The 22916-nt window shown below is 33.2% G+C and overlaps 3 protein-coding genes across 4 annotated transcripts; 1 reads left to right on the forward strand and 2 right to left on the reverse strand.

Moving 5' to 3' along the window:
- Positions 1–528: 528 nt before the first annotated feature.
- Positions 529–1816, reverse strand: LOC107404435 (zinc finger protein 7). Its single transcript, XM_016011384.4, has one exon. It carries the CDS (start codon positions 1461–1463, stop codon positions 840–842), a length of 624 nt encoding a protein of 207 aa, XP_015866870.1. The 5' UTR covers positions 1464–1816; the 3' UTR covers positions 529–839.
- A 7948-nt stretch (positions 1817–9764) lies between these two features.
- LOC107404431 (licodione synthase) lies at positions 9765–11835 on the forward strand. Its single transcript, XM_016011381.4, has 2 exons — positions 9765–10743; positions 10933–11835. Exons 1-2 carry the CDS (start codon positions 9802–9804, stop codon positions 11590–11592), a joined length of 1602 nt encoding a protein of 533 aa, XP_015866867.2. The 5' UTR covers positions 9765–9801; the 3' UTR covers positions 11593–11835.
- A 3347-nt stretch (positions 11836–15182) lies between these two features.
- On the reverse strand, positions 15183–22631 carry LOC107404434 (WD40 repeat-containing protein HOS15). Of its 2 annotated transcripts, XM_048479204.2 has the most exons (14): positions 22354–22631; positions 21487–21632; positions 21014–21371; positions 20371–20465; positions 20237–20283; positions 19684–19828; positions 19172–19235; positions 17771–17929; positions 17542–17663; positions 16868–16942; positions 16567–16620; positions 16409–16482; positions 16239–16313; positions 15183–15651 (listed from the first exon to the last, which is right to left on the reverse strand). In XM_048479204.2, the coding sequence occupies exons 1-14, from the start codon at positions 22412–22414 to the stop codon at positions 15432–15434; spliced, it is 1695 nt and encodes a 564-aa protein (XP_048335161.1). In that variant the 5' UTR covers positions 22415–22631; the 3' UTR covers positions 15183–15431. The 2 variants fall into 2 exon arrangements, with proteins under 2 accessions (XP_048335161.1, XP_048335162.1); XM_048479205.2 differs by lacking the exon at positions 22354–22631 and having other exon boundaries at positions 21014–21379; positions 21487–21628.
- Between the last annotated feature and the right edge of the window lie 285 nt (positions 22632–22916).

The following is a 22916-nucleotide window of genomic DNA, read 5'->3' on the forward strand; positions in this document are numbered from 1 at the left end:
AATTATTTTTTATATGAAATAATTAATTTAAACAAATTAATTTATTTAATCGAGTTAGTTTCATATAAACGGATTATATTGATCTAAATTGACCTAATTAATAAACAGGATTACATAGGTCCTGTCAAATTATTTGTTTATTAAATAAGTTGTATTTGGCTAAAAATTTCTAACACAATTAGTAAACATATTGTGTTCAGATTAAGCAATTTCAACACAATTAATAAATGAGTTAAGCCAAATACAATCCGAATTATCACCCCTAAATACAGTAGTACTAATTGATTTAAAAGCAAATCACACGAATTGCCACCCTTAAGTACCGTAGTACTAATTGATTTAAAAGCAGATCGAAGATGGCCTCTTGGAATGGAAGGCAATGATTGAAGGGCCTCTGTTTATAATTTTAAGTTCATTCTATATGTTTAAAAAAAAAAAAAAGCTAAAATAAAAAATAAATAAATCAGTTCATTCCCTGCTATTGCAATAATAATAATAATAATAATGATAATAAATCGGCACATTCCCTGCAAGACCAACCTCTCTAATAATTGCTTCGAAATTGATAATATAATTTAAGCACAACTTGGCAATTAAATTGATATATTATTGATATAGGACAGAAATTGATCGAACTGTTAGCAATTTAACTGTGTTTATGTTTTTTTTCTGGTAGTGATCTCTTCAAATAAAACCTCATACACCAAGTTTATAATTATAAATATATATTTTTCCCACTTGGATTATAACATTGAAAAAAAAAAAAAAAAAAAAACAAAAACAAAAACAAAAACAATTCAGATTGAAATACAAACTACAAAGTAGAAGGAGCATAAAAATCACAGCTTAAGATTCAAGTCCAGTTTATGCACATCAGAATCCTGTTTGGGCATTTTTTGGAGACGAAAACTTCCAGGCCATATCAAATCCATTGTTTCTTCAACCATGAAAGGTGTCCATGCTGCCATGGCATGAGCTGAAGAACCATTAAATCTTGCAACCCTTGCAGACCCTTCTCTACTACTGGACTTGTGAACTAGGGAATGAGGCTGAACACCGAGTGATCGACTACTCGTCGTCGCGGAATTGAACGGAAATCCCATTGTTGTCATCATCATCATCCTATGGGATTGGTACCTTTTAGCAGCTCCTCGTTCTCTCTTATGTGCATTTTGATGACCACCCAAAGCTTGTGAGCTATAGAACTTCCTCATGCAAAAATTGCATGAAAAAACCTTGTTACTTGTTGTTGGCTTTGAATGGGGATCACAGTTATCCCCAACTGAAAAAGCCTTATTTTCATTGATACCTAAGCTCAACCACTCTCCCAAGTTATTATCATCTTCATCGGCTACTCTGTTTTCATCGTTTTCCTCATGACAGCTTGTTTTCGACTCGGCGTCTTGGTTGTTGCTGTCCGAGATTTCATTTGGTACTAATTCTTCTTCGTTCTTGAAAATCATTTGCACAGACAAAGAGGGAAGTTTTGGAAGGAAAATTTCGTGTGATAAAGAGGCTTGAAGAAATGGGGGGTAGTTGGGTATTTAAAAGGGAAATTGAAGAACAAAGTGTGGACAAGTTTGGGAAAGAAAATGGTAGAAGATTGAGAGGTATAGAGGAATTGGAAGTGGAACTGGATATTATTAAAAATTGATAGAATGTTATCTGGTATTCCCACCTTTTGATGCTTGACAATTTTTAAGGGGGCAAAGCTTATGTCATCTCTGCTTTGGGAGAGAGCCTTGGATTCCTCACTCTTTTATCTTTTCTTTCACACTTGTTGTAAGCATTTTTTTCTAAGTAGTTAAAATGATTCTCTTTCTGATGAACGAAATTACGAAACCATGACTATTTGAATGTCAATTGAGTCAAATCATGATATAGTTTTTCATTCTTTTCTCTACAGCCATGCACTGGTACTCTATTATTAGTGCATAATTATATCTAAAGTAGCTTTCCTTTTTGACGTACATTGATAATGTTATTTAGAGAATCGATCCAAAATCAAAGTCAAATTCAATATCTGGATAGAAAAAACGGATCCAACGGATAAAAATTGGTTTATTAAATACCGAGAACATGTACATTTTTTAATGTTTTTTTGATTAAGTTGATCGAAAGACGCTTCTTTAAGTATGCAATAGTCCAAAACAATATATTCTACACTTTTAGACCTCCAATGCTGGAGTTTACAGAAAGTGGATCACTACTTTCATTTTTCGTTTACATTTTTGTAGACCATGCTTATTGGCCTTGCCAAAGGAGTTGGAATTGATTATTTCCTTCTTTTTTCTTTTAAGAGCCTCAAGTTGGGAAAGAGATATCAGAGTTTATACTGTAAGAAAAACTAAGAAAGACGGAAAAGGAAATCCACATACATTTCATCTCTCCCAAATGAGTTAATGACAAGCTTTCAGAAGAGGATAGTGGAGTGAGTGGAGATGCTATTACTTAATTGTCATGAACAAGATGTGGGTTTTGAAGGTTCTGTAGGACCCATTAAACTGACAATAATGGTGATAAAAAGTATGCAAGAGGCAGAGGTGGGGTTTTCTCTCTTTTTATTTTTTTTCATTAGCTGTTTCTTTCAATACAGGAGGATCTTTGTGGGTGTCTACATGTGTTGTACGTATATGTACAGTAGGAGAAGTGCAATGAGAACCACTTGTGATGTTTCTCAGAAATCAGAATCTTGCTCTTTCTAATATAACTTATATATATATATATATATATATATAAGTTGTGATGAGTGTAGTGTGATGCTGAAGCTTATTCGTTCATATAAAATAAATGGTGGTGATGGATTGGTGAGTCAGATTTCTTAGAGATTATATTATCTTATCAATTAGTATCAGGTACTGTCCAAATTTAGTAGGAAAGCAAGTGAAATACAGACAAAATAACTCTGTCTTTTAGAAATGCCAAAGACAGATTAGACCCGTTTCTGTTTTTTATACTCAAATCTCTTCCTTCTGTCACTATATATTCTGCTAAGATAATGGAAATATCTCAAAACTTTAATTTCTCTTTTAATAAACAAAAACCAAAGATGTTTTAGGTCTACTTAATACCTCCCACCATCAAAATTTATGCAAATGAAGTCATAGTCTTATCCAGGGTATAAAAATAAAGCATTTTTGTTGATAGAGATCCAAGCAAGCAAACAATTACGGATGAGGAGAGAGTAGCTGATTCTGAGAAAGAAATATATGCCTCTCGGCTTATAGCATAATACCTATTTAAACTCCTAAAGCCTAGCACAAACTTTCTGAAACAGAGAGACTAGGAGTTTCAAAGTAGTTTCCTGAGTTTACATATAGCCTCCTGTTTGGGAATTAGACTTTTTAGAGAATCTCAAGGAGCAAAAAACCTGTTCTGATATATTCTTAGAAAAACTTCTTGTGATTGAATGATTGAAACAGTGTCAGAATAAGAGAGAGAACTTTTTTGTTTTTGTTTTTGGTTTGTTGTAGGAATCCGCATGGAGAAAATGACCCAACTCTGTTCTTTGGCATCCTTCTTCTTTGGAACTGATTCCCACCCTCGGTTGTGAAACAGATCAGCAGGGTTGCAATAAAACTTTATTGTTTCTCTGTTCTTGAAATTACTTTTTATGACGACTTATCATGAAACGAAATGCCATACTAGTATCAGAACAAATAGAAATACACAGAATCTGATTTCGAAGCAAAAACAACTAGTTGATCAATGGCGTATCTGTTCCTGATGTTCCTGACAAGTATACGTACGTATACAATTCAGAAAAGAAGAATCAACTTTGGCAAACTAACTCTAAGCAACCCAATAGTCGCATCAAAATGTAGACTTCATTGTTTAGAATATATGGAATTTGGGACATTAAATACTCTGCAATATTGGCCCTGTTTGGTGAAATATCAACTTCAGTAATGTTTCCTAAAACCTTACCCTGCATCAAGACGAGAAGAATCTGATAATAATATCAGCCAATCCATACAAAATCAGGTAGTTAGAGATTGAGATAGTCTTTGTAGACTTAAAATCAACCAAAGAAAACAAGATGGTTCCAATCTTTTTGGTGGTTGAAAACATTAAAAAAAATTTACAAAACAAGTACATAACATTATCAACCCCAAAAAAAATTACATAAAATTCAAATCCAATATCAAAACTGTGGATTACGTACAAAATAACAGGAACCACCTTTGCATCCTAAAATCCAATTCATTTTTTATATTCCAAAAAATGAAAAAAGAACTTAAAAAACACAGTTCCCTAGAGAAGGACCCCATATTTCGCTGTAAAACCAGACCTATGAAACAGGATCATTTAGCTTAACTGGTGTGGGACAGAATGCTTGGCAGGGTTCTAACACTTGCATGTGCACGGCTCATGAATAAGATATATTTTCGTAACTGTGAAATGTAATCGGAAAATCCTCCATCACTTATAATAATAATATGACATCCAAACTTTTTTTTTTTTTTTGAATACTTTCTTTTGCAATGAAAAAACAACTTTATACAATTCCACAAGCATTTAAGGTTCCATAAACATATAAAATGACCAAAATATAGATGATATATTTTCCTTTTTTTGGTTTTTAAAATTTATATTTTATTTTGGTCTTCTTCTTCCTAATTATTTCAAACTAGCAGCCTATCTTGTTGGTGTAGTCACTAGACCACCAACTGTTATTGCCATGCTTGGATATTAGGATTTTTTCGAAAAATAGCCATTTTATAATTTCATTTTAAAAAAATAGCAAAAAAAATTTTTTTTTTTAAAATAACCACATTTTAGTACATCAGGACCAAAATACCTTTTTGTACTTTTTTTTTGGGTCAATTTTCTCTACCGAAATATAACTTTGTTTTAGTTTGTTGTTTTTGGTTTTTTTTTTTCTTCCATTCCCTTTTCCTTTCGAAACAGAACTAGGGCATAAAAACAAAGCTTTCCCTTTCCCTTTAGAAACACACCAGCAGCGCCATTTTCACTTCAAGCAAAAAACACACCAGCAGCGTCATTTTCCCTTTCCCTTTAGAAGCAGTGCCATTTTCCCTTTCCCTTTAGAAGCACACCAGCAGCGTCATTTTCCCTTTCCCTTTAGAAGCACACCAGTAGCGCCATTTTCCCTTTCCCTTTAGAAGCAGCGCCATTTTCCACGAACTGGCAGAAAAATGGCAGAAAATTGGCGGAAAACTGGCGGAAATTTTGCAAAAACTGACAAACTGGAGGAAATTGGCGGAAGTTCATCTTTTCGCCAAATTTCCTCCGTTTTTACTGTTTTTTGCGATTTTTTAGTTTTACACAAAATTTCTCCCATTTTCAAATCATATGCCACCTAAGTATTTTTAAAATCACATATAACATCTCATAAATTAATTTCTTGCATGCCCATATCAAATAAAAAGCTTAAAAAATCCTAAACTAATAAAACTTACAAGAAAAAAGAGAAAGAGAAAAAACAAAAAAAAAACACATATTTCCTTACTTTCATCTAATAAGAAAAAAGATAAAATTTTTACCTGATTTTAGTTTGAGATATGAGAAAATACAAAAAAATGAGAGTGAGAGGCGATGAGATGCAAAGAGTGACCTTAGAGAAACCCCACGAACGGCTGTGTAGAAACACCATGAACGGCTGTGTAGAGGAAGAAAGGAAAGGGTAAAAAAAAAATCTTTTGCGTAATTTTCAATTTTATCAAAGGTATTTTTGTCCCAAGATGGCTAGTTTTTTTTAAAAAAAAAATTTTTGCTATTTTTCTAAAATGAAGTTATAAGGTGGCTATTTATCGAAAAAACCCTGGATATTATGTTAGCCCAATTTAAACAACTCAAAGATGAACTTGATTTTTGGGCCACTTTCTAACCCAATTAATTGAACTCGGCTGGATTTTTCAATTTGATTTCACATATCACATATCTTACATTTGTTGAAATTCTAACAATGAAGCACAGAAGAGGAAGTCGAAGTAGAGAGAGAGAGAGAGAGAGATTTTGATAAAATTCGTCCAAAAAATTGAAAAATGAAAAACATTCAATAAGGGCATTATTAGAATTTGAAAATCATGAGGTCACTACAACTAGCATTTTTTTTTTTTCTGAAATATATGACATCCACACTTGTGGCGACTTAATTACTCCATATTCAACCAAAAATAAATTAAATTAAATTAAATTAAAAGATCGACGATGGTAAGATCAGGACGCTCACTTCGAAATTCCCTTGATTTTGCTTTATATAATTTAAATAGGTAATTTTTCTACCGGCCTTATGGTATATATTAGTACTAAAAAATACAAGATTGTTTTTTTTTTGGCCGGAATTAAAAAATACAAGATTGAATTGCACACACATTACAATAGAAAGCCACTTCTTAATAAGAGAATATATTATTAATTATTATTATTATTATTTTGGTAGTAAGCAGAATGGCCAATTGCCCAAACAACGAAAAGAAAAAAATTATATATATTGTTTTAACTTGAGCAACACCAAGCTGATCTTCAAGAAGCAGATTACAAATAGAAAATATGTCAAGAATGTCTTAATAAGAAAATTCTTCCGGTGAAGAATATTATTCTAGCATCAGTCCAACTTTTAGATTCGGAATGCATATACATGTGTGTGTATATATATATATATATTATATATTAGCAGTGATGCCACAAGTACTGCAATATTCATCAAATTTATTTATTAAATAATATATATTTAAATATTATTAATTAATATATTCATATAATCTAAATATAAAAAATATAAAATAAACTTCTAAATTAATAAATCAATTAATCGTTGACCATCACTAATCACTCATTTGTTGAATATTTTGATAAATCAAACATTATTATTATTGTTGTTGTTATTATTATTATTATTATTATTATAGATCAAGAATATTATAATAGAAAATTATCATGATCTTCTTTAAAAGTTTTTGGATTACTTCGATGGCAATTCCAAATGTATTTGAGAATTTTATAAGCTTATACAAATTCAGTATGCCCTTTTAAGGCTTCACCATTTCATCATATTGTAAAAACTTCAAATATATTTTTAAATTTTAATATTTAATATAATGGATGATAAAAATATTTGTTGGTAAAATCATCAAAGCATCATGATAATTGAAAAAGGAATAAAAGACTATATATATATATATATATATCTATATATGTATATTTATATATTATGCAGAGTCTAACATTCTCTCTCTGATTGACTTCATCATTATTAATACCATATTATGTCATTAAAAAGTATAAATTAAATAAATATAATACATAACTTTTCTAAAATGGAATGGGATCTATTACTATTTAAAAAGAATATTATATGGTAGGTTTTTAATCAGACATATAACAACGAAAACGGGATTCAAATTATTCAGTTAAAGCCGGTACCATCATTATTATAATCCAATAGCAAGAAAATATATACAAATAAATTCAATTCAATTAAATTTTTTAAAAAATTTAAAAAAAAAATGAAAAAAGAAAAAGGGTGCTCCAGGCAGCGTATGAGAGTAGGACTATGGATAGATTCGGATATAAGGTCTTTCCCCATAAAGTGTTTCTCTACTTCTGGGAAAAATAATTAGATTTTTGAATCACCTACTTCTACATAGTATTTTTTGTTAAAACTTTGACAAATGGGAAAATGGTTGATATGAATTTTAAAATAAACAAATCAATTTTTCCTAATTTAATATTTTAATTTTTTTTTTCCCTATTTCTACCACTTAAAAATTTCTTCCATTAAAAATTTTTCCCCAATAAAATATTTGGATTTTTTTCCCCTATTTTGCCATGTAAAAATTCCTCTGTTTAAATATTTCCCCCAATTTAATTATTTTAATTTTTCCCATCTGAAAATAACTTTTCCCCAATTCAATATTTTTTCAATACAATGATTATTCTATTTTGATTTGGCTATTTTTAAACCAACAACAATCATTTTTACCACTTTTCAAAATTTTATTAGAAGGACTATTTAAAGATATATCATTCAAGGATCACCTTAATTTTTTTTCCTACTCTCGTGGCAGTCAATGTATATGCAGAGTTTTAGTAAGTATCCAAACTCTGATTATCACTCTGATCACCTTCGGTTCAGAATATAATAGTACCATTGCATGTCTTACCCTCTTAATTTACAACATGCTTGTGTGCAAATTTTTTTTTTTTTTCCCTTGCTAAATAAAAAAGTCATATCCTAATAATATCATAGATCTTAGGCCATTGCTTTTACACCAGACGACATTGCGCCGCCGAAGCAATAGCAGGTCATTACCAAATTCAAATCGCAACTCTCAAACCTACAAGCATAATGTTTTGATTAATTTCTTTCTTTTAAACTATTACCTTAGAAATAACGGATCAGGTCGAATCGAATCGGATCGAATCAGATTATATTGAATTTGTGAAAAATTCAACCTAATTAAATCATATATGATATCTTTTAATGGATTTTAACATGATATCTTTTAATAGATTTCAAAACAGATCAGATTTAATAATTTTATATCCAATCTAAATTCGGGTATACCAATCCTATACCCAAATATGTATGCATAAAATGCTTTTGCTGGAAATTTTTTGTTATATTTAAAACCACATCGAGTTGGGTTGGATAACCCAATGGATCGGGGCGGATAAAATATCACTGATTTGAATAAAGCTGGAAATTTTTTGTTATATTTAAAACCACATCGAGTTGGGTTGGATAACCCAATGGATCGGGGCGGATAAAATAGCACTGATTTGAATAAAACTAACTCAATTGTCATGTCTATACCACCCTCGATGGTAGCTTATAGGTAGCTTATGTGTAAAGTTTTTTTGTATGCATGTTAAAAGTCATAAAAATGCCATATAAAACCAAATCAAAGAGGATATCAATCAGTCACTTTTATACATAGTACTAGAAACTTCTGATACGCCTACTCGGCTATTTTGGGGCGGCCTGTTGTTATTCTTTTCTTTTCTTTTATTTAGTTATTTTACTATTATTATTATTTGATAAACGGGCCTATTGATATTCTGTACATACATTTACAAGACAGAGCTAAAGATACTTTAGTCACCTATGCTTTATTAAAGTTTTTCAGCATCTGTTAGAAAAGCTTCTTAAAAATATAACTAGAAAATCATAAATTCGAAATAGTAGGATAAAGGAGTAAATTATTATAAATAATAAAAAAATAAAAACATCTAATACATGTAGCAAATAACAAATCAAAGGTCAAATCTCAATCTTTCAACTTTTACACTGTTTTGTTATTTTTGTTCTATTTTATGAAGAATAGACTAAAATTGACATTTTGTAGCATTTTAGCGTCAATTCCAAATGTAAAAATGTATGGTTGGTTGTAAATTAAGGTTAAAACTTAAATAATCATAGGGGAATATTTGGAAATACATAATCTTTTTTTGCTGGCGTCGGGATAATATATTTTTTTTCTGATACATAATTTAATATTTTTACATTATTTATACTTAAAATTCTCTTTTCTTTATTACTGTCAAAAAAATAATTTTTCATACTTTTTTTTTTTTTTTAGTAACGTAATAAATTCCAACACCCATCATTCTGTTGGAAAATATTAATTTTCAAATCCTCATCATTAGATTGGAAAAGAAATAGCATTAATTGTTTTTTTCTGTCAATGTATTAAATATGATTTGTCAATGCATTAATGATGTTGACTTAATAGGATATGCATGTTTTTGGATGGGCAAAGACTCCTTATAAATGAATTGAACGTGAAACCATTTTTTGTTCATTACTTTAATAGTACTCCATAGCCAAATAACATGGCACTACTAGTTGAGCTCTTATTCTTCACCCTTTTAGTCTTTGTTCCTCTTAGAGCGATAACAAATCTAATAATCAAACACAAATATGGTCACCACCTCCCTCCAGGTCCCATTGCCTTACCAATTATTGGTCACTTCCACCTTCTGGGCCCACTAAAGCACCGTTCGCTGTACAAACTTTCCCTTCGTTACGGCCCTTTATTCTCTCTTCGACTCGGCTCCGTCCGTGCCGTTGTAGCCAACACAGGTGACGTTGCGAAACAATTCCTCAAAACCAACGAGTTCTCTTTTATTCACCGCCCCGCCACCATCGGCATTACCCTTGTCACCAACAACGTGGCGCTCACTTTCGCACCCTATGGACCTTACTGGAAGTTCGTCAAGAAGTTGACCATGACCGAGCTCCTTGGAACCCGCTCTGTCAACAAATTCATTTCGCTTCGAGCCCGTCAGTGTCGCCGGTTTTTCAGATTTTTGGCCCAGAAATCGGAGCTGCGTGAATCTGTTAACCTTTCGGAGGAGCTGTCCAAGCTGACAAACACTATTATGGTGCAAATGGTGCTTGGAACTCAGTCTGCGTCCATTGAAGGACGAGTTGAGGAAGCTAGGATCTTGACACGTGATGTTACCAATATTTTCGGAGAATTCAATTTGGCCGATCATTTTTGGATTTGCAAAAAATTGGATTTGCAGGGTTTTGAGAAGAGAATTGATAACATCCTTGCTAGGATTGATAAGTTTCTGGAGGTGATTATTGTGGAGCGAGAAGAACAAAGAAGATTGAGGAATATAAATGGTGGTGGCAGAGGAGGCAGAAACGGCGTCGTTACTGAGGAAGATGAAGATGTCAAGGACTTTCTCGACTTTTTACTTGACGTTAGTGAAGATGAAAATGCCGAGATAAAACTTACAAGAACTCATGTCAAGTCTTTTGTTATGGTAAAAAATAACAATTAAAAATACTTCTTTCTATCCATTTTTTTTTTTTTTTTCCCTATCCAGTTGGGAATAATTAATAATTCTTTACTTTATTAGGGGGAAAATATTATATGAAAAAGAAACATAAAAAAAAATATTGTTCTCAAAAACATGTTTTTGGTTCTATGTTTTTTTTTTTTTTTTTTTCAGGAATACTTCACAGCGGGTACAGATTCAACAGCCACGGCAGCTGACTGGACAATAGGGGAGATACTCAACCATCCAAAAGTGCTTGAAAAAGCAAGGGAGGAAATTGATCGAGTGGTGGGGAAGAATCGTCTAGTCGGAGAATCGGACGGTCCAAATCTTCCATATATCCAAGCGATCATAAAAGAAACATTGCGATTACACCCACCATTTCCTGTGGTCAATAGAAAATGTGTAGAAGCATGTAAAATAGATAAATATATGATCCCAGAAAACACAATGCTGTTTCTGAATCTTTGGGCCATCAATAGGGATCCAAACTTTTGGGAAAACCCATCGGAGTTTCGACCTGAGAGATTTTTAGAGCCCAATGAGAGAGACAAAATGGGCCCAATTGATATAAAGGGCCAGCATTTTCAAGCTCTGCCATTTGGGTCGGGTAGGAGGATTTGCCCCGGTAAGAACTTAGTCTTGCAAATGTTGCCGGGTCTGGTTGCGGGTATGATCCAGTGCTTTGATTGGAAGGTTGTTAATGGGAAGATGGACGGTAATGATTCTGTCATGGAAATGGATGAACGGCAAGGAATGACTTTATCAAGTGCTCGTGATCTTGTTTGTGTTCCGGTTGCTCGCTTCAGCCCACTCACCATCCTTGACCCGTAACGCAGGTCTTATGAAGTATGGAATCAAAGGGTTATGGTATGAAAATAAATTGTTCCCGCAGATATATGGGAATAGTACTCTCTTTTGTTAAATTAATATTATGTAGTTTTCTTTTCTTTTTTGGTTTTTTGGGTTAAATTAATGTTATGTTTATGTAGTTGTTTGCTTTATTTAAAAAAAAAATAATAATAATAAAATGTAGTTGATAAATATATGTTACTTATTTGGAAAACGTTTCCAGTTAAGTCTTATGGTTTTTAAACTTTAAATTTTGGTGCTGATTTATAGATGAAGGGTTTTTAAGGGGGGGAAAAAAATTTTCTGGACCAAAACTATTAACTCATTGTCTCAAAAAAAAATCTGACAAGAACGGAAACTTCTCAGGGAATTGAAAGGAAAACACAAGAATAAAAACCTGAATGACCCATGAAACTTTTGTAGATCCCCCATGGATAAACTTTTAGGTTACTCAAAGCAACTGTGAAATCTAGACGACCCTTTGTACCATTTTCTGTCGTTTTTTAGCATTTTCTGAAGTGTTGTTGGTTTCACCAGGAAACCAGCAGATAAATGTAAATTTCCATTGCTTCTGTATGTTCAACTTAAAATTTAGGGTTAAACATTACTGGGAACCTTCTAATTTTCATGTCCAAGATATTAGTTTCCACATTGCAAGTTGATTCCAATAAATGAATAACAAAAATAATGGAAAATTGGAAATCAAAAGAATTGAGTGAAATTGATTTGAAGATTCTTATTATAAGGGTAAAATACACTTTACCCTCCTAAACTTTAACACCTAAATTAAAAATTTTATCATATAGCCATCTAAACTAACGTTTTCCCAACACATTTTACCATTAAAAAAAAATAATAATAATGTTTTCCGAGCACTTCACCGCAATGTCTAACGGCTATTAGGGAAGCCCAACGGAATGGGCACATATCCACCTCTTGTGACCACAAACAGTAACGTTTGATGGAAAGAAAAATTGATCCTCACATTCCATGTCTGAGAACAATGATTGCCAAAAACAATGCCTAGGCCAAAGAATCCTTCCCCTGCTCATGTTTTCAGTAACAAAGGATTTTCAAATCCTTAATTTCTCCTCTCTACATTCTGTTTTTGGCACTGACGTTGAAATAAAGAATAGAAGATCATTTAGAGACTTAGGTGTGTGTAGGTACTCTTTTATCGGTGTCTAAACATAAGACAGCCCAACATACGGTATGTAAATATAAAACATTAACGTGTAAGTTAGCTTAGTTTGCTTAGTTTATTTGATTGGTTTGGGAATAATTTGTGTATGCTTGAAATCTAACTTCGTTTGTACAATGGATAGGTTTTATAATATATAATTATTTTATCAATAAATCTAACTTACCGATTTACGGCTTAATTTAAGAAAACATGTGAATCCTACATAGATATTAATAGGTACCGAAAATAAATGGCAACACATCACCCATATAACAGTTTCATATAAAAGTTTTTCCATTAACTAAAACCATTTTCAATCTGAATGCTTGGTACTCCAAATTAGCGAAGTTATATTGAAATTTGAAACCTTCTAAAACTTTGGAAGGAAATCGAAACGTTCAAAAGTTAATTTATTATTTAGGATCCTAAATAAGAATAAAACTGCACAAAGTTAAATTTATTATTTAGGTTCCTACATAAGAATGAAACAGCACATGATATGCAGAGAAAATCATGCAAATATCAGTTTAAAAAAAAAAAAAAAAAAAGGGCTTGTATGGAAGGAAATAGTTCCTAAAATACAACCTCAAGTAATTTAAACACATTGAAATTACTTTCCACACCCTTAATCAGAAGCATGGAATTCCTTCTCACTAGGGACCATCCATTGTAGCACCTGCTATGTCGATCATAAACAGTCTCATCAAGTACCTTCGCCACACCATAATACCAACAATTAGATTTGTATGTATATGCTCGCATTTTAACTAGGATAGCACAAATAGTGTAGAAGCAACGAGTATCATATAAACAAATAAATATAAGAACCAAATTTATGAAAGAAAAAAGATTACCCAAAATAAATATAAGAAGGTGATGATTCATAAGCTTAACCAGTTAATATGCTCAACAAAAATTGAATACATACTAAGTTATGACTTTATTGCATAATTGCTTTAAAAAATTCATTAAAAAAAAAAAAAGTGTAGTTCAGAGAATAATGGTGGCAACAGCCGAATCAAATCAACTAATCACATTCTCTATATTTATTTTACAATTTTTTCTTTTCCATTATATTCCATATCTGTTACATTATGGTGATAAAAAATCAGGAGCTTCAGCATAACTTCTAAAAGGAACATTATGGTCATTGAGTGACCAAAACAAAATACCAATTGCAAATGTAATAATGAGCAAAAACACTCTAAAATGTTCAACCAATAACAATATGAGAAAATAAATAAATAAATAAAACAAAATCCAATAAACCACAGAAGAATTCTACCTTTCAGCAAACAAATGAAATGAACTAGAAATACGAAGGAATCGAAGCAAAGCCTAATGAATTATTAAATAAAATGATGATAATGAATCAATGAAGACCTACAAGGATTACGAGGGACGTAGGGAGGTACCCTGAGACAATTCGCAAAAAGCGCGCGTTTCAGTCGAAATGTGAGCTGTGAGGCGAGCCGCGGCCACCGCGCTGTGCAGCGGTAGCAGAGATTGAGTGCATCCTAAAGCCCCCACATTCCTTCAAAGCAAATTTTTCAACCAAAAAATAAGAAGGTGAGGGTTTCTTTGCAAAAGTTCAATTTCGCTTTTACCCCCAAAAAAAAATTCATAAGCAAAATGAAAACCCTGAAAGAAAACCCTAACGACTATACCTTGGAACACTGAAGAGCGAGCGGCGAGACCTGAGGTTGAAGGAGCGAATCGTAGATCGGGGAATAGAGGAAACTGACGGAGAGGCTCGGATTGATGAAGATGAAACTCTTGAGGCTGTGGAAATCAGCGACCTTGACAGCGATCCGCAGCGCCAAGCCATTTCTCTCTGTTTCTCGATCGGATTGATTGCGGCTTAGGGTTTAGCGAAACTGGGTTTAAACCCACAGCGGAAAAAATACGATGACGTTTTGATAACTCTGTATCTTGGGCTTAAATCAAGTAATATGAGCCCATTGGGGGAATTTAATGGTGGATTTACAAAGATATGCTTGATTAGCAATTCTCAAAAGGGTTCAATTAATTATACTTCCAGTTTCATCCTTTCCATTAAATTGTAACTTTTTAAAATAAAATACATTTCGATAACAGTAATTAAGCCCATTCTTCACTGGATGACCTCTCAAAATGAACTATAAAAAAATAAAAATAATAAAAAATTGTACACGAACCCGAGTGGTTAGATCACTGGAATAAAGAAATACAGTGTGGGTTTACTGAGAATCACCAGACCAGTAACTTTCCTTGTGCTTATATTATTAGCAAAATATTATTATTTCATCGAGAGCCAGTTTCCGGAATGTTTTCCAATAGAAACATGGTCCTCAGTTAGATTTTTACAACCAAAACAAATGCTACATATAACAGTAGGGTAATTTGTCAGGGCTAGCAATGGGCAATTAGATGTCATAAAATTAAACAATTCTGTACATAAGTCCAATGCCTCGTTGACAATTAAGCGAGGAACTCTTAACTTGAAAACAGCAATCACAATCAGTATTCTGCAACCTATGGTTAAAAAGCAGCCTACCCACCTAAAATAAACATTTTTTTTTTTTCCCACATCTCATCTACTGCTAAACATTGAAACACAGCTACATTCCAGCCATGTTCAATGGGGCACCTTTCAAAATTACATTCTGAAGTCCAAAACACAAACTGTATTGTTGGCAAAGCAAGCAGCGATTTTGTCACCTTCCTTGTTCCAACATACTTCAAATATGCCACCGTTGCCAGTGTATGTCTTCACGATTTTGCCTTCCTTCAGTGACCAGATGTGCATGGATTTATCAAGAGATCCACTGGCCAAATATTCTCCATTCGGGCTAAAGGCAACAGAATATACAGGATCCCTGATGATTTGTTTAGAAACAAATAATAAATTAATAAGAAAGAAAAAGTATGACCAATATCACTTTTACTTTCAAAAATCATTTATAAAACTCCATAATATGGATCACATCCTATTTTTCTCATCGAGGCTGCATGCACGAGGCATCAAGCCAGTGCAAACATACTTAATCCTAAGAGAGCGAGAAAGCAGAAAGAACCAGCTGAGGTTATATCCAGGTAAGGGTCTCAAAGTGGAAGATCATAACCATCCAATTATGCAAAGTGAGAGCATTACTAATCATTCAAAACCTATCTAATCACGCAAAGTGAGTAGATTACTCATCCAAAACAGTGAACTTTTTATCAATTAAACAAGCAGAAACATGGTCAAAATAAAACTATCTGATGAAGATAGACCAGAATCTGTCCTAGATGCAGAACTATTGTCATAATATGGTCAAGTACCAGCTCTAGAACACCCAGAAAGAATCCGCACCCTGACTCACTACGTCTATGTAAGAAATATAAAATATAAACAAACCAATCACAACATCTGTTAGAACCTATCACCCTACTCTCGATTCATTAGTGCAGTTAAAGTCTTTACCTGTGTCCATTCAAGCTGTAGAGAAGTTTCCCAAGTTCCACATCCCACAACTTCACAGTCGAGTCAAATGATGCACTGTAATTATGTACACAAATAATACATTGACAGTGTGAATAATTATGTACACAAAAACCCAATATCCAACTTCATTCAGGATGCAGCATATCTACCTTGCAAGCACTAACTTGTGGTTAGGATTGTTTGTGCCTGGCCCTGTGGGACTCCATCGGATAGTATATATTTCCTGTAAGATAATCAACCCAATATTGCAAACAAAAACTCTAAAAAGTAAAAACACAACAGATATATACAATACTGAACAACGTACCTTCGAATGATCTCTTAAATCATGAACATATCTGTCCTGCTTAATACTCCATATCTACACCATCATTTTGCATGGGAGTCAAACAAAAAATAAAGTTCTCAATGCCAAAAGTAATAAAATAGTCAAGTCATCATTCACCTTGAAGATTGTCTAAATCATACACAAAACAGTATCTATTCCAAGGCATAATATGCAAACTAAAAGAGGTAACCAAAGAGGTAACCACCAAAGAACAGCATCAGTGCCATGGACCACAAGACGCAAATAGTTTACTTTAAAAAGTGGAAGATAAAAAGATTACCTTTGCAGTAATATCATCCGAACATGAAGCTAGTAATGAACCAGTTGGATCCCATTTGACACAATTAACTTCCCCCTACAATAGCATAATCTCAAAATTAGTCATAGAAACCTGTAGGCATTGAATACTATGCTAATACGTTTAATGCTTCTGATTTTCTACACCAATCATGTGGGAAAAAAAACAAAGTCAGGATTTTATTCTTGATAGGAATTTCAGGCACAATCTACCTAAAGTATCTAATTCAAAATAAGCTTCTAACCCCTCTACTATTATCTAGATCAGAAAGACCAAAATGCTAGTAAGCAAAAGGCGCCCCATATTTCTACCCAAAAGCATGACAGGTGAATAAACAAATGCTAAACTTGAATTGACCAGAAAATACCTAATATTTGTTAACATATATACATGATACTTTGATTTCAAATTCCTCCTATGGTGGGTTCAACTGGTCATAATACTTCAGACAGCTTAACATCCAAAATAAGTGTCATGTTTGATAGACCATTTTTGGATCTTTAAGAATTTAAAGTACAACCATTATCTGCCTTGTTAAAGGATTTTGGAGTAAAAAAATATAAATTACTAAACCATGGGTCCACTGAGGAAGACAAATCATAATCTGGTGCAACATTTATTTTAAGAATATTAACCAGTTGAATGCAAGAACAAACCTGATGCCCTGCAAAAGTTTTGAGAGGGCGAGATTCGCCAATCTTGCAGACATATATCATAGTGTCTGTGGAGCTTGTTGCAAATGAAACATTCGTTCGCCAATCCACATCAAGTGTTGGACCTAAATAGCAAAAATATTAACATTTAAATCCAAACAATGACAGAACCTTGTTGAAAATACAATATTGTTTTTCTTTTTTTCTTTTTTTAAATTACGAAATGCAGTACCTGAATGGAATTCAAACTGCTGTTTCCATTCCTCAGATTTCACATCCCACACAATTGCAGTTTTATCACAGCTTCCAGTAAGAAGATAATCACCCTTTTTGTTCCACTTCAGAGAAAATATAGGACCTTTATGTTTGCTCAAAGTACTCCTTAGTTCACCTGGTCAATATGCCACCAAGAGGATAAGTAGTAAGCTTCAAACAAGGTTGAAAAGTGAAAAGCATATTTACCAAAAAAGAAATTTCTCAAATCAGGCAACATATATCAAATACCATGACGATCATAACAAGCCAACAAACCCAAAAAAAAAAAATGTTGTATAACAGCAACTGGAAACAGAACTAAATTACAGAAGAAAGCAGTAATTATCTTGACTGTTGAGAAAGTATGTTTCCTAATAACATCAACACTTTTCCATCGTAACAAGATCAAGGATCAAACAGCTCCTATTCCTGCCAACTTCTTAGCAGCCATTCATGATTTCAATATAACAAACCTCCCTCACTAACGTTACACTATATTTTATTTTATTTTTATTTTTTTTAGAGGAAGAAAACTATCTGTGATGTTCTGCCTCTTTTTAGGTTCACTGCAAGATCATGGATGAGTTTATGCTGAGTTATATCAGGTGAATACAACATAAGCAGAATTAAATATCAGGCGACAAGGTCCTAATGATAGACTGATTTACAAATACTTCAACACTAAAATTCAGTGGCATACTAGTTATTAAGCTTTTATGACAATTAGTTCATACTAGACAGTAGATGTACCACAAAATTGCACAAAATAGGAGAGATGAGGTAGAAAAGAAACAGAAAGAAAGATGCATGTCTCTTCCTTTCATCGCCATCAGAGGTTCAACCATATAAGGCCATTCAAGAATGAACAGCTACAGGAGGTAGAGCTCCCATTCTCAATTAAGGTTTACTTTCCAAAGTGCAATACCAAAAACAGCATAAAAAAGTTCTGAAGTTTGTTTATCAGATAAGCACTGAATTAAAAAATACATGTGGAGCTCCAATTCATACATCGACAAGTTTGTTACCTAGTCATTATTCAACAACAAATGACACCGCCACAAACAAATATTCTCCTACATCCTAAAATGCTTCAATTCTTCATAAACTAGAACCATTGCCCCATCTTTGGTAATTAGACACATAGCATACAGTAATTTTCCACTGGGCGACACACATGTCCCACCACATCAGGGGGTGTAGAAGTAAATTTACAAGTCATGTTACCGCAGTAGAGTAAAATTATAGATATACATCATAACAAAGGTTTTGCCTATTTATATCATATCATTCAGGTTTTGCCTATTTATATCATATCATTCTGGCTCTGGCTTTTAGCTGGTTAAAGAAGAAAAACTCAAGCATAAATGAAACAGCTTACCATTTGTATTCCAAATTCTAGCTTGCCCATCATATGAACCTGTTGCAAGCAGCGTTCCCTCACCCTACATAATAGAATGCAAAAGAATTATAACGTGGCAGTGTCCACAGAGAAAAGAGAGAAATAAAAGGCAACATAAGGAACAATCACCATTCTTGCTGTTATATCAAGAAAACAAGCAAACAAACATGGTATATTTGATATAAAAATTATCAATTAATTAGACCAACCCAAGCAAATTTACACCATAGGCACTGTGAATCAATTAGTTTGTAATGTGCTATTACAATTCAGTTGAAGTTTATGAAACATCCCTTCTAGCTTCAACCCATCACCTAAATTCCCAGATAAAATATAAAAATGTAGCTATTCTTGAATTTATCCCATGAAAACAAAAATTAGCTCTTCTTGCATGCTGAGGCTTCATATGAAATCAAATACAAAACATTTGAAGGGCAACTCATAACCCAAAATAAATAAATAAATAAATAAAAAATGTTGTTAGAACTCACATTCCAATCAAGTGTTGTGACATCTTTACTCTTCTCATTTGTCCTACCCTTCACATGCTTCAGCACCAAAACGTTAACTGGACTGTTTTGCAGACTAGATCTTCCATCTGCTATGGTCCAAATACGAGCTGTTGAATCTCCAGACCTAAAAAGCAAGCCAATCAATTCAATACAAAGAGTAGAATATTAAGGTAACACTTTTGAATGCTAAATAAACCATTGGCAAGTCAATCTCGCATATCCTAATAAAATGATATATGCTCGCAATTTAAAACTGCTTTTAATTATTAATTTAATCATAAACCCACGTAAAATATAATTCACTTTCACCAAGTCTACCTACAAATATAAATATGCCACTCTTAGAGGAAAAAAACTGCATTTGGATTTTTCACAATCTTGTTACAAAGTATGAATAATTGAATCAAATAAGAATAGAAGGATTTGTCAGCTGGAATCACTATTGATTCTTATACAGATAATAATCAGCAAAAATTACAGAAAAAGAAGTACACCGCTCATAAATGAAAACCACCAGCAAAGAGGTACCTACCCCGATGCAAGAAGAGAACCTGTTGGACTCCATGCACAAGCACAAACCTAATAGAGAAAAGTAAACAGACTTAACATAACAGAAATATATAGCTAGAGAAAACACCAAAGAAAGAAAAAGAGACTTCAACAAACCTCAGAAGTATGTCCTTCCAAAATTGTCACTTCAGAAAGAGGGATTTCACATGCTTGGGGTGTTGAAGTCATAGCGATATCCATTGGTTCTGGTCCTATATGACACAAGAAAGAATTAAGATACTGTCTTCAGGAAAGGAACATAATTAGATACCAGATATAGAGAATAGGAACCCAAGAAGAACTGATTCGGATAGGACACAACTCAACATGATTGACACCTTCCAGAACTTTGTTTAAGTGGATAAGCATTTATGTTGGTCTAAACGGTTCTCTAGAACAAGAAATGGACATATGAAACCACTTTAAATTCCTTCCTCTTATACTCAGCCTACTTCCAAGAAGGACAAAAATAATCACATTCTAAGTATAAGTTACATGCAAAACAGCAGCTTCAGCTCAGTGGATCATCAGTTAATTATCATTATATGTCTCCATCATTTAACATATATGAAGTAGCAAAATTCTTATTGGTTTGGCCAATATAGTAGATTTACAAACATCAGTTGCTTCTTCATCTCTATAAAAATAAATTTTCAACCAGTGAAAATTTCATGAAAATGCAACTATTACTTTATGATAGCCTTAAAATTTGCATAAAGGCTTATCTATAGGATTAAGAATTCAAGGAAATTAATCTTACCTTCAACTCTAACGCCAGTTACTCCATTTTCTTCCTGCTTAACAATCACCTTATCTTCTTGATCTGATACCATATCTCTGTCATTAAGTTCCCCATGCTGCTTTTCTCGCTCTTTATCATTTTCTATCCTCTCTTTGTCCTTTTCACGTTCTTTCTCCCTTTCATGCCTTGCCTTCTCTCTAACCTGTCCACGTTCTCCTTCCTGTTCCTTGTCAATCTCCTTGTCTTTATCTTTATCTCTGTCCTTCTGCAAAATTCTCCGTTTTTCTCTTATCATTTGCCTTAGTTGAGATACATCCTTGGTAATGAGATCTAGGGGTTGTAAGAATGAGAAATCTTCATCCAAATCTGTGTCATTCTGGCAAGCTTAAAACAAACATTGATCAACATAAATTTGAAGTCATGTAGAATAGAGAATAAAAGAAATGGAAGGAAAAACAATGGATTACAGAAAGAATGCTAAGAATGCTAACATTACTCAAGTTTGCTTCCATCTCCAAATATTGAAGCCCTTTCTGCACAAATGTAATAAGTGCACCAGGTGGAACCAAATTGCCATCAATGGGACATTTATTGATGCTGGCTTCATATCCTAATGCAAAAGCTGAATGGGTGAAACCTGCAAAAAATGCAGATGGTACATAATATCAAAAAATTGAGCAGCCGCATATAGAAAACTGTTAAGTCTTTTTCCAAAGGTACAAATAAAAACGAATTCATAGCTTAAAAATTAAATAATAAAAAAAATAAAACATGGATTATCCAAATATATTCGCTTATCTTAAAAATTATATCACATTTATAATTACATAGCACATACAATACGACCAAAGTTTAGCCTAATTGAAGACCATTCTAAAACATCAAATTTCCGAACTTGCTAGTGGTTTCAATAACTGTAGGCGAGTAATTCCCAACTAGGAATTAAGATTTTGAAACAAAATTGTTAACTATTTTCACCTGCTTCATTCATACTACCCTTTATTGAGTCAAGCAGCGTCATTATTGGAATTAATTTACTTTTCAACATCAATTGCTGTAAAAAATTATCATAAAACCTAGGCAGCATTACATGGTTAAACCACAAAGACAACAGAGACATCACCGTTTCCGGATCCATAAGTTCTTGCCCCCATCTCTCCTCCGCAAGAGAAGAAGGAAAAAACAAGAAGCAAAATTTGAAAACTTATTCCAAAATTACAGTTCCATACACATCCTTTAAACCCTAATTTGGTCACAATCCCTAATTCTTATGCCGAATGTCCAAAAGAAAAACAATATGAAAAAAAAAAGGTATAGTAGCGGAAAATTGAGGGAACAGGGAGGGAAAAAAAAGGAACCTGACTCTTGAAGGTAACGAAAGACGAGGTAGTTCAATTCGACGGAAGTGATGGAGGTCATGGTCGGAAAATCTCCGGCTTCAATGGCTGTGGATAAACCTCAGAAAATCATGTGGACCAGCTCAGGATGAAACATACATACTTTTTGATGAGCTGGAAATTTTTTTAGAGAGAGAGAGAGAGAGAGGTCGTTTTGAAGCAATGGTATAGAGCTGCGCGTTCTGTCGTTAGAAGACGGAATAGAGGCAGAACTTCGTTTTGGCCTTGATTTTTTTTTTTTTTTTTTTTTTAATTCTTTTGTTTGCCGATAATGAGAGACCTACTAAAGTCTACCTAAGCAACATTGCGTCTGATGAACAGCCGCATGAGATTTTGCCACTTGGCAAGTATGAACATCGTTATCCTTTCATTGCCTGGTTGATCACGACGGTCCACTGCGTTGCATAATCACCGTTGCATTATAAATCATAAATCAGGTGGAACCCACATATATTACTTATCTACCAACTCCCGCCTGGAAGAGGAAAAATTATTCAAAACATTACCTATCCTTCTATATAAGA

This window comes from Ziziphus jujuba, chromosome 7 (assembly GCF_031755915.1).
Source record: "Ziziphus jujuba cultivar Dongzao chromosome 7, ASM3175591v1".
In the NCBI taxonomy this organism is placed as follows: domain Eukaryota; kingdom Viridiplantae; phylum Streptophyta; class Magnoliopsida; order Rosales; family Rhamnaceae; genus Ziziphus; species Ziziphus jujuba.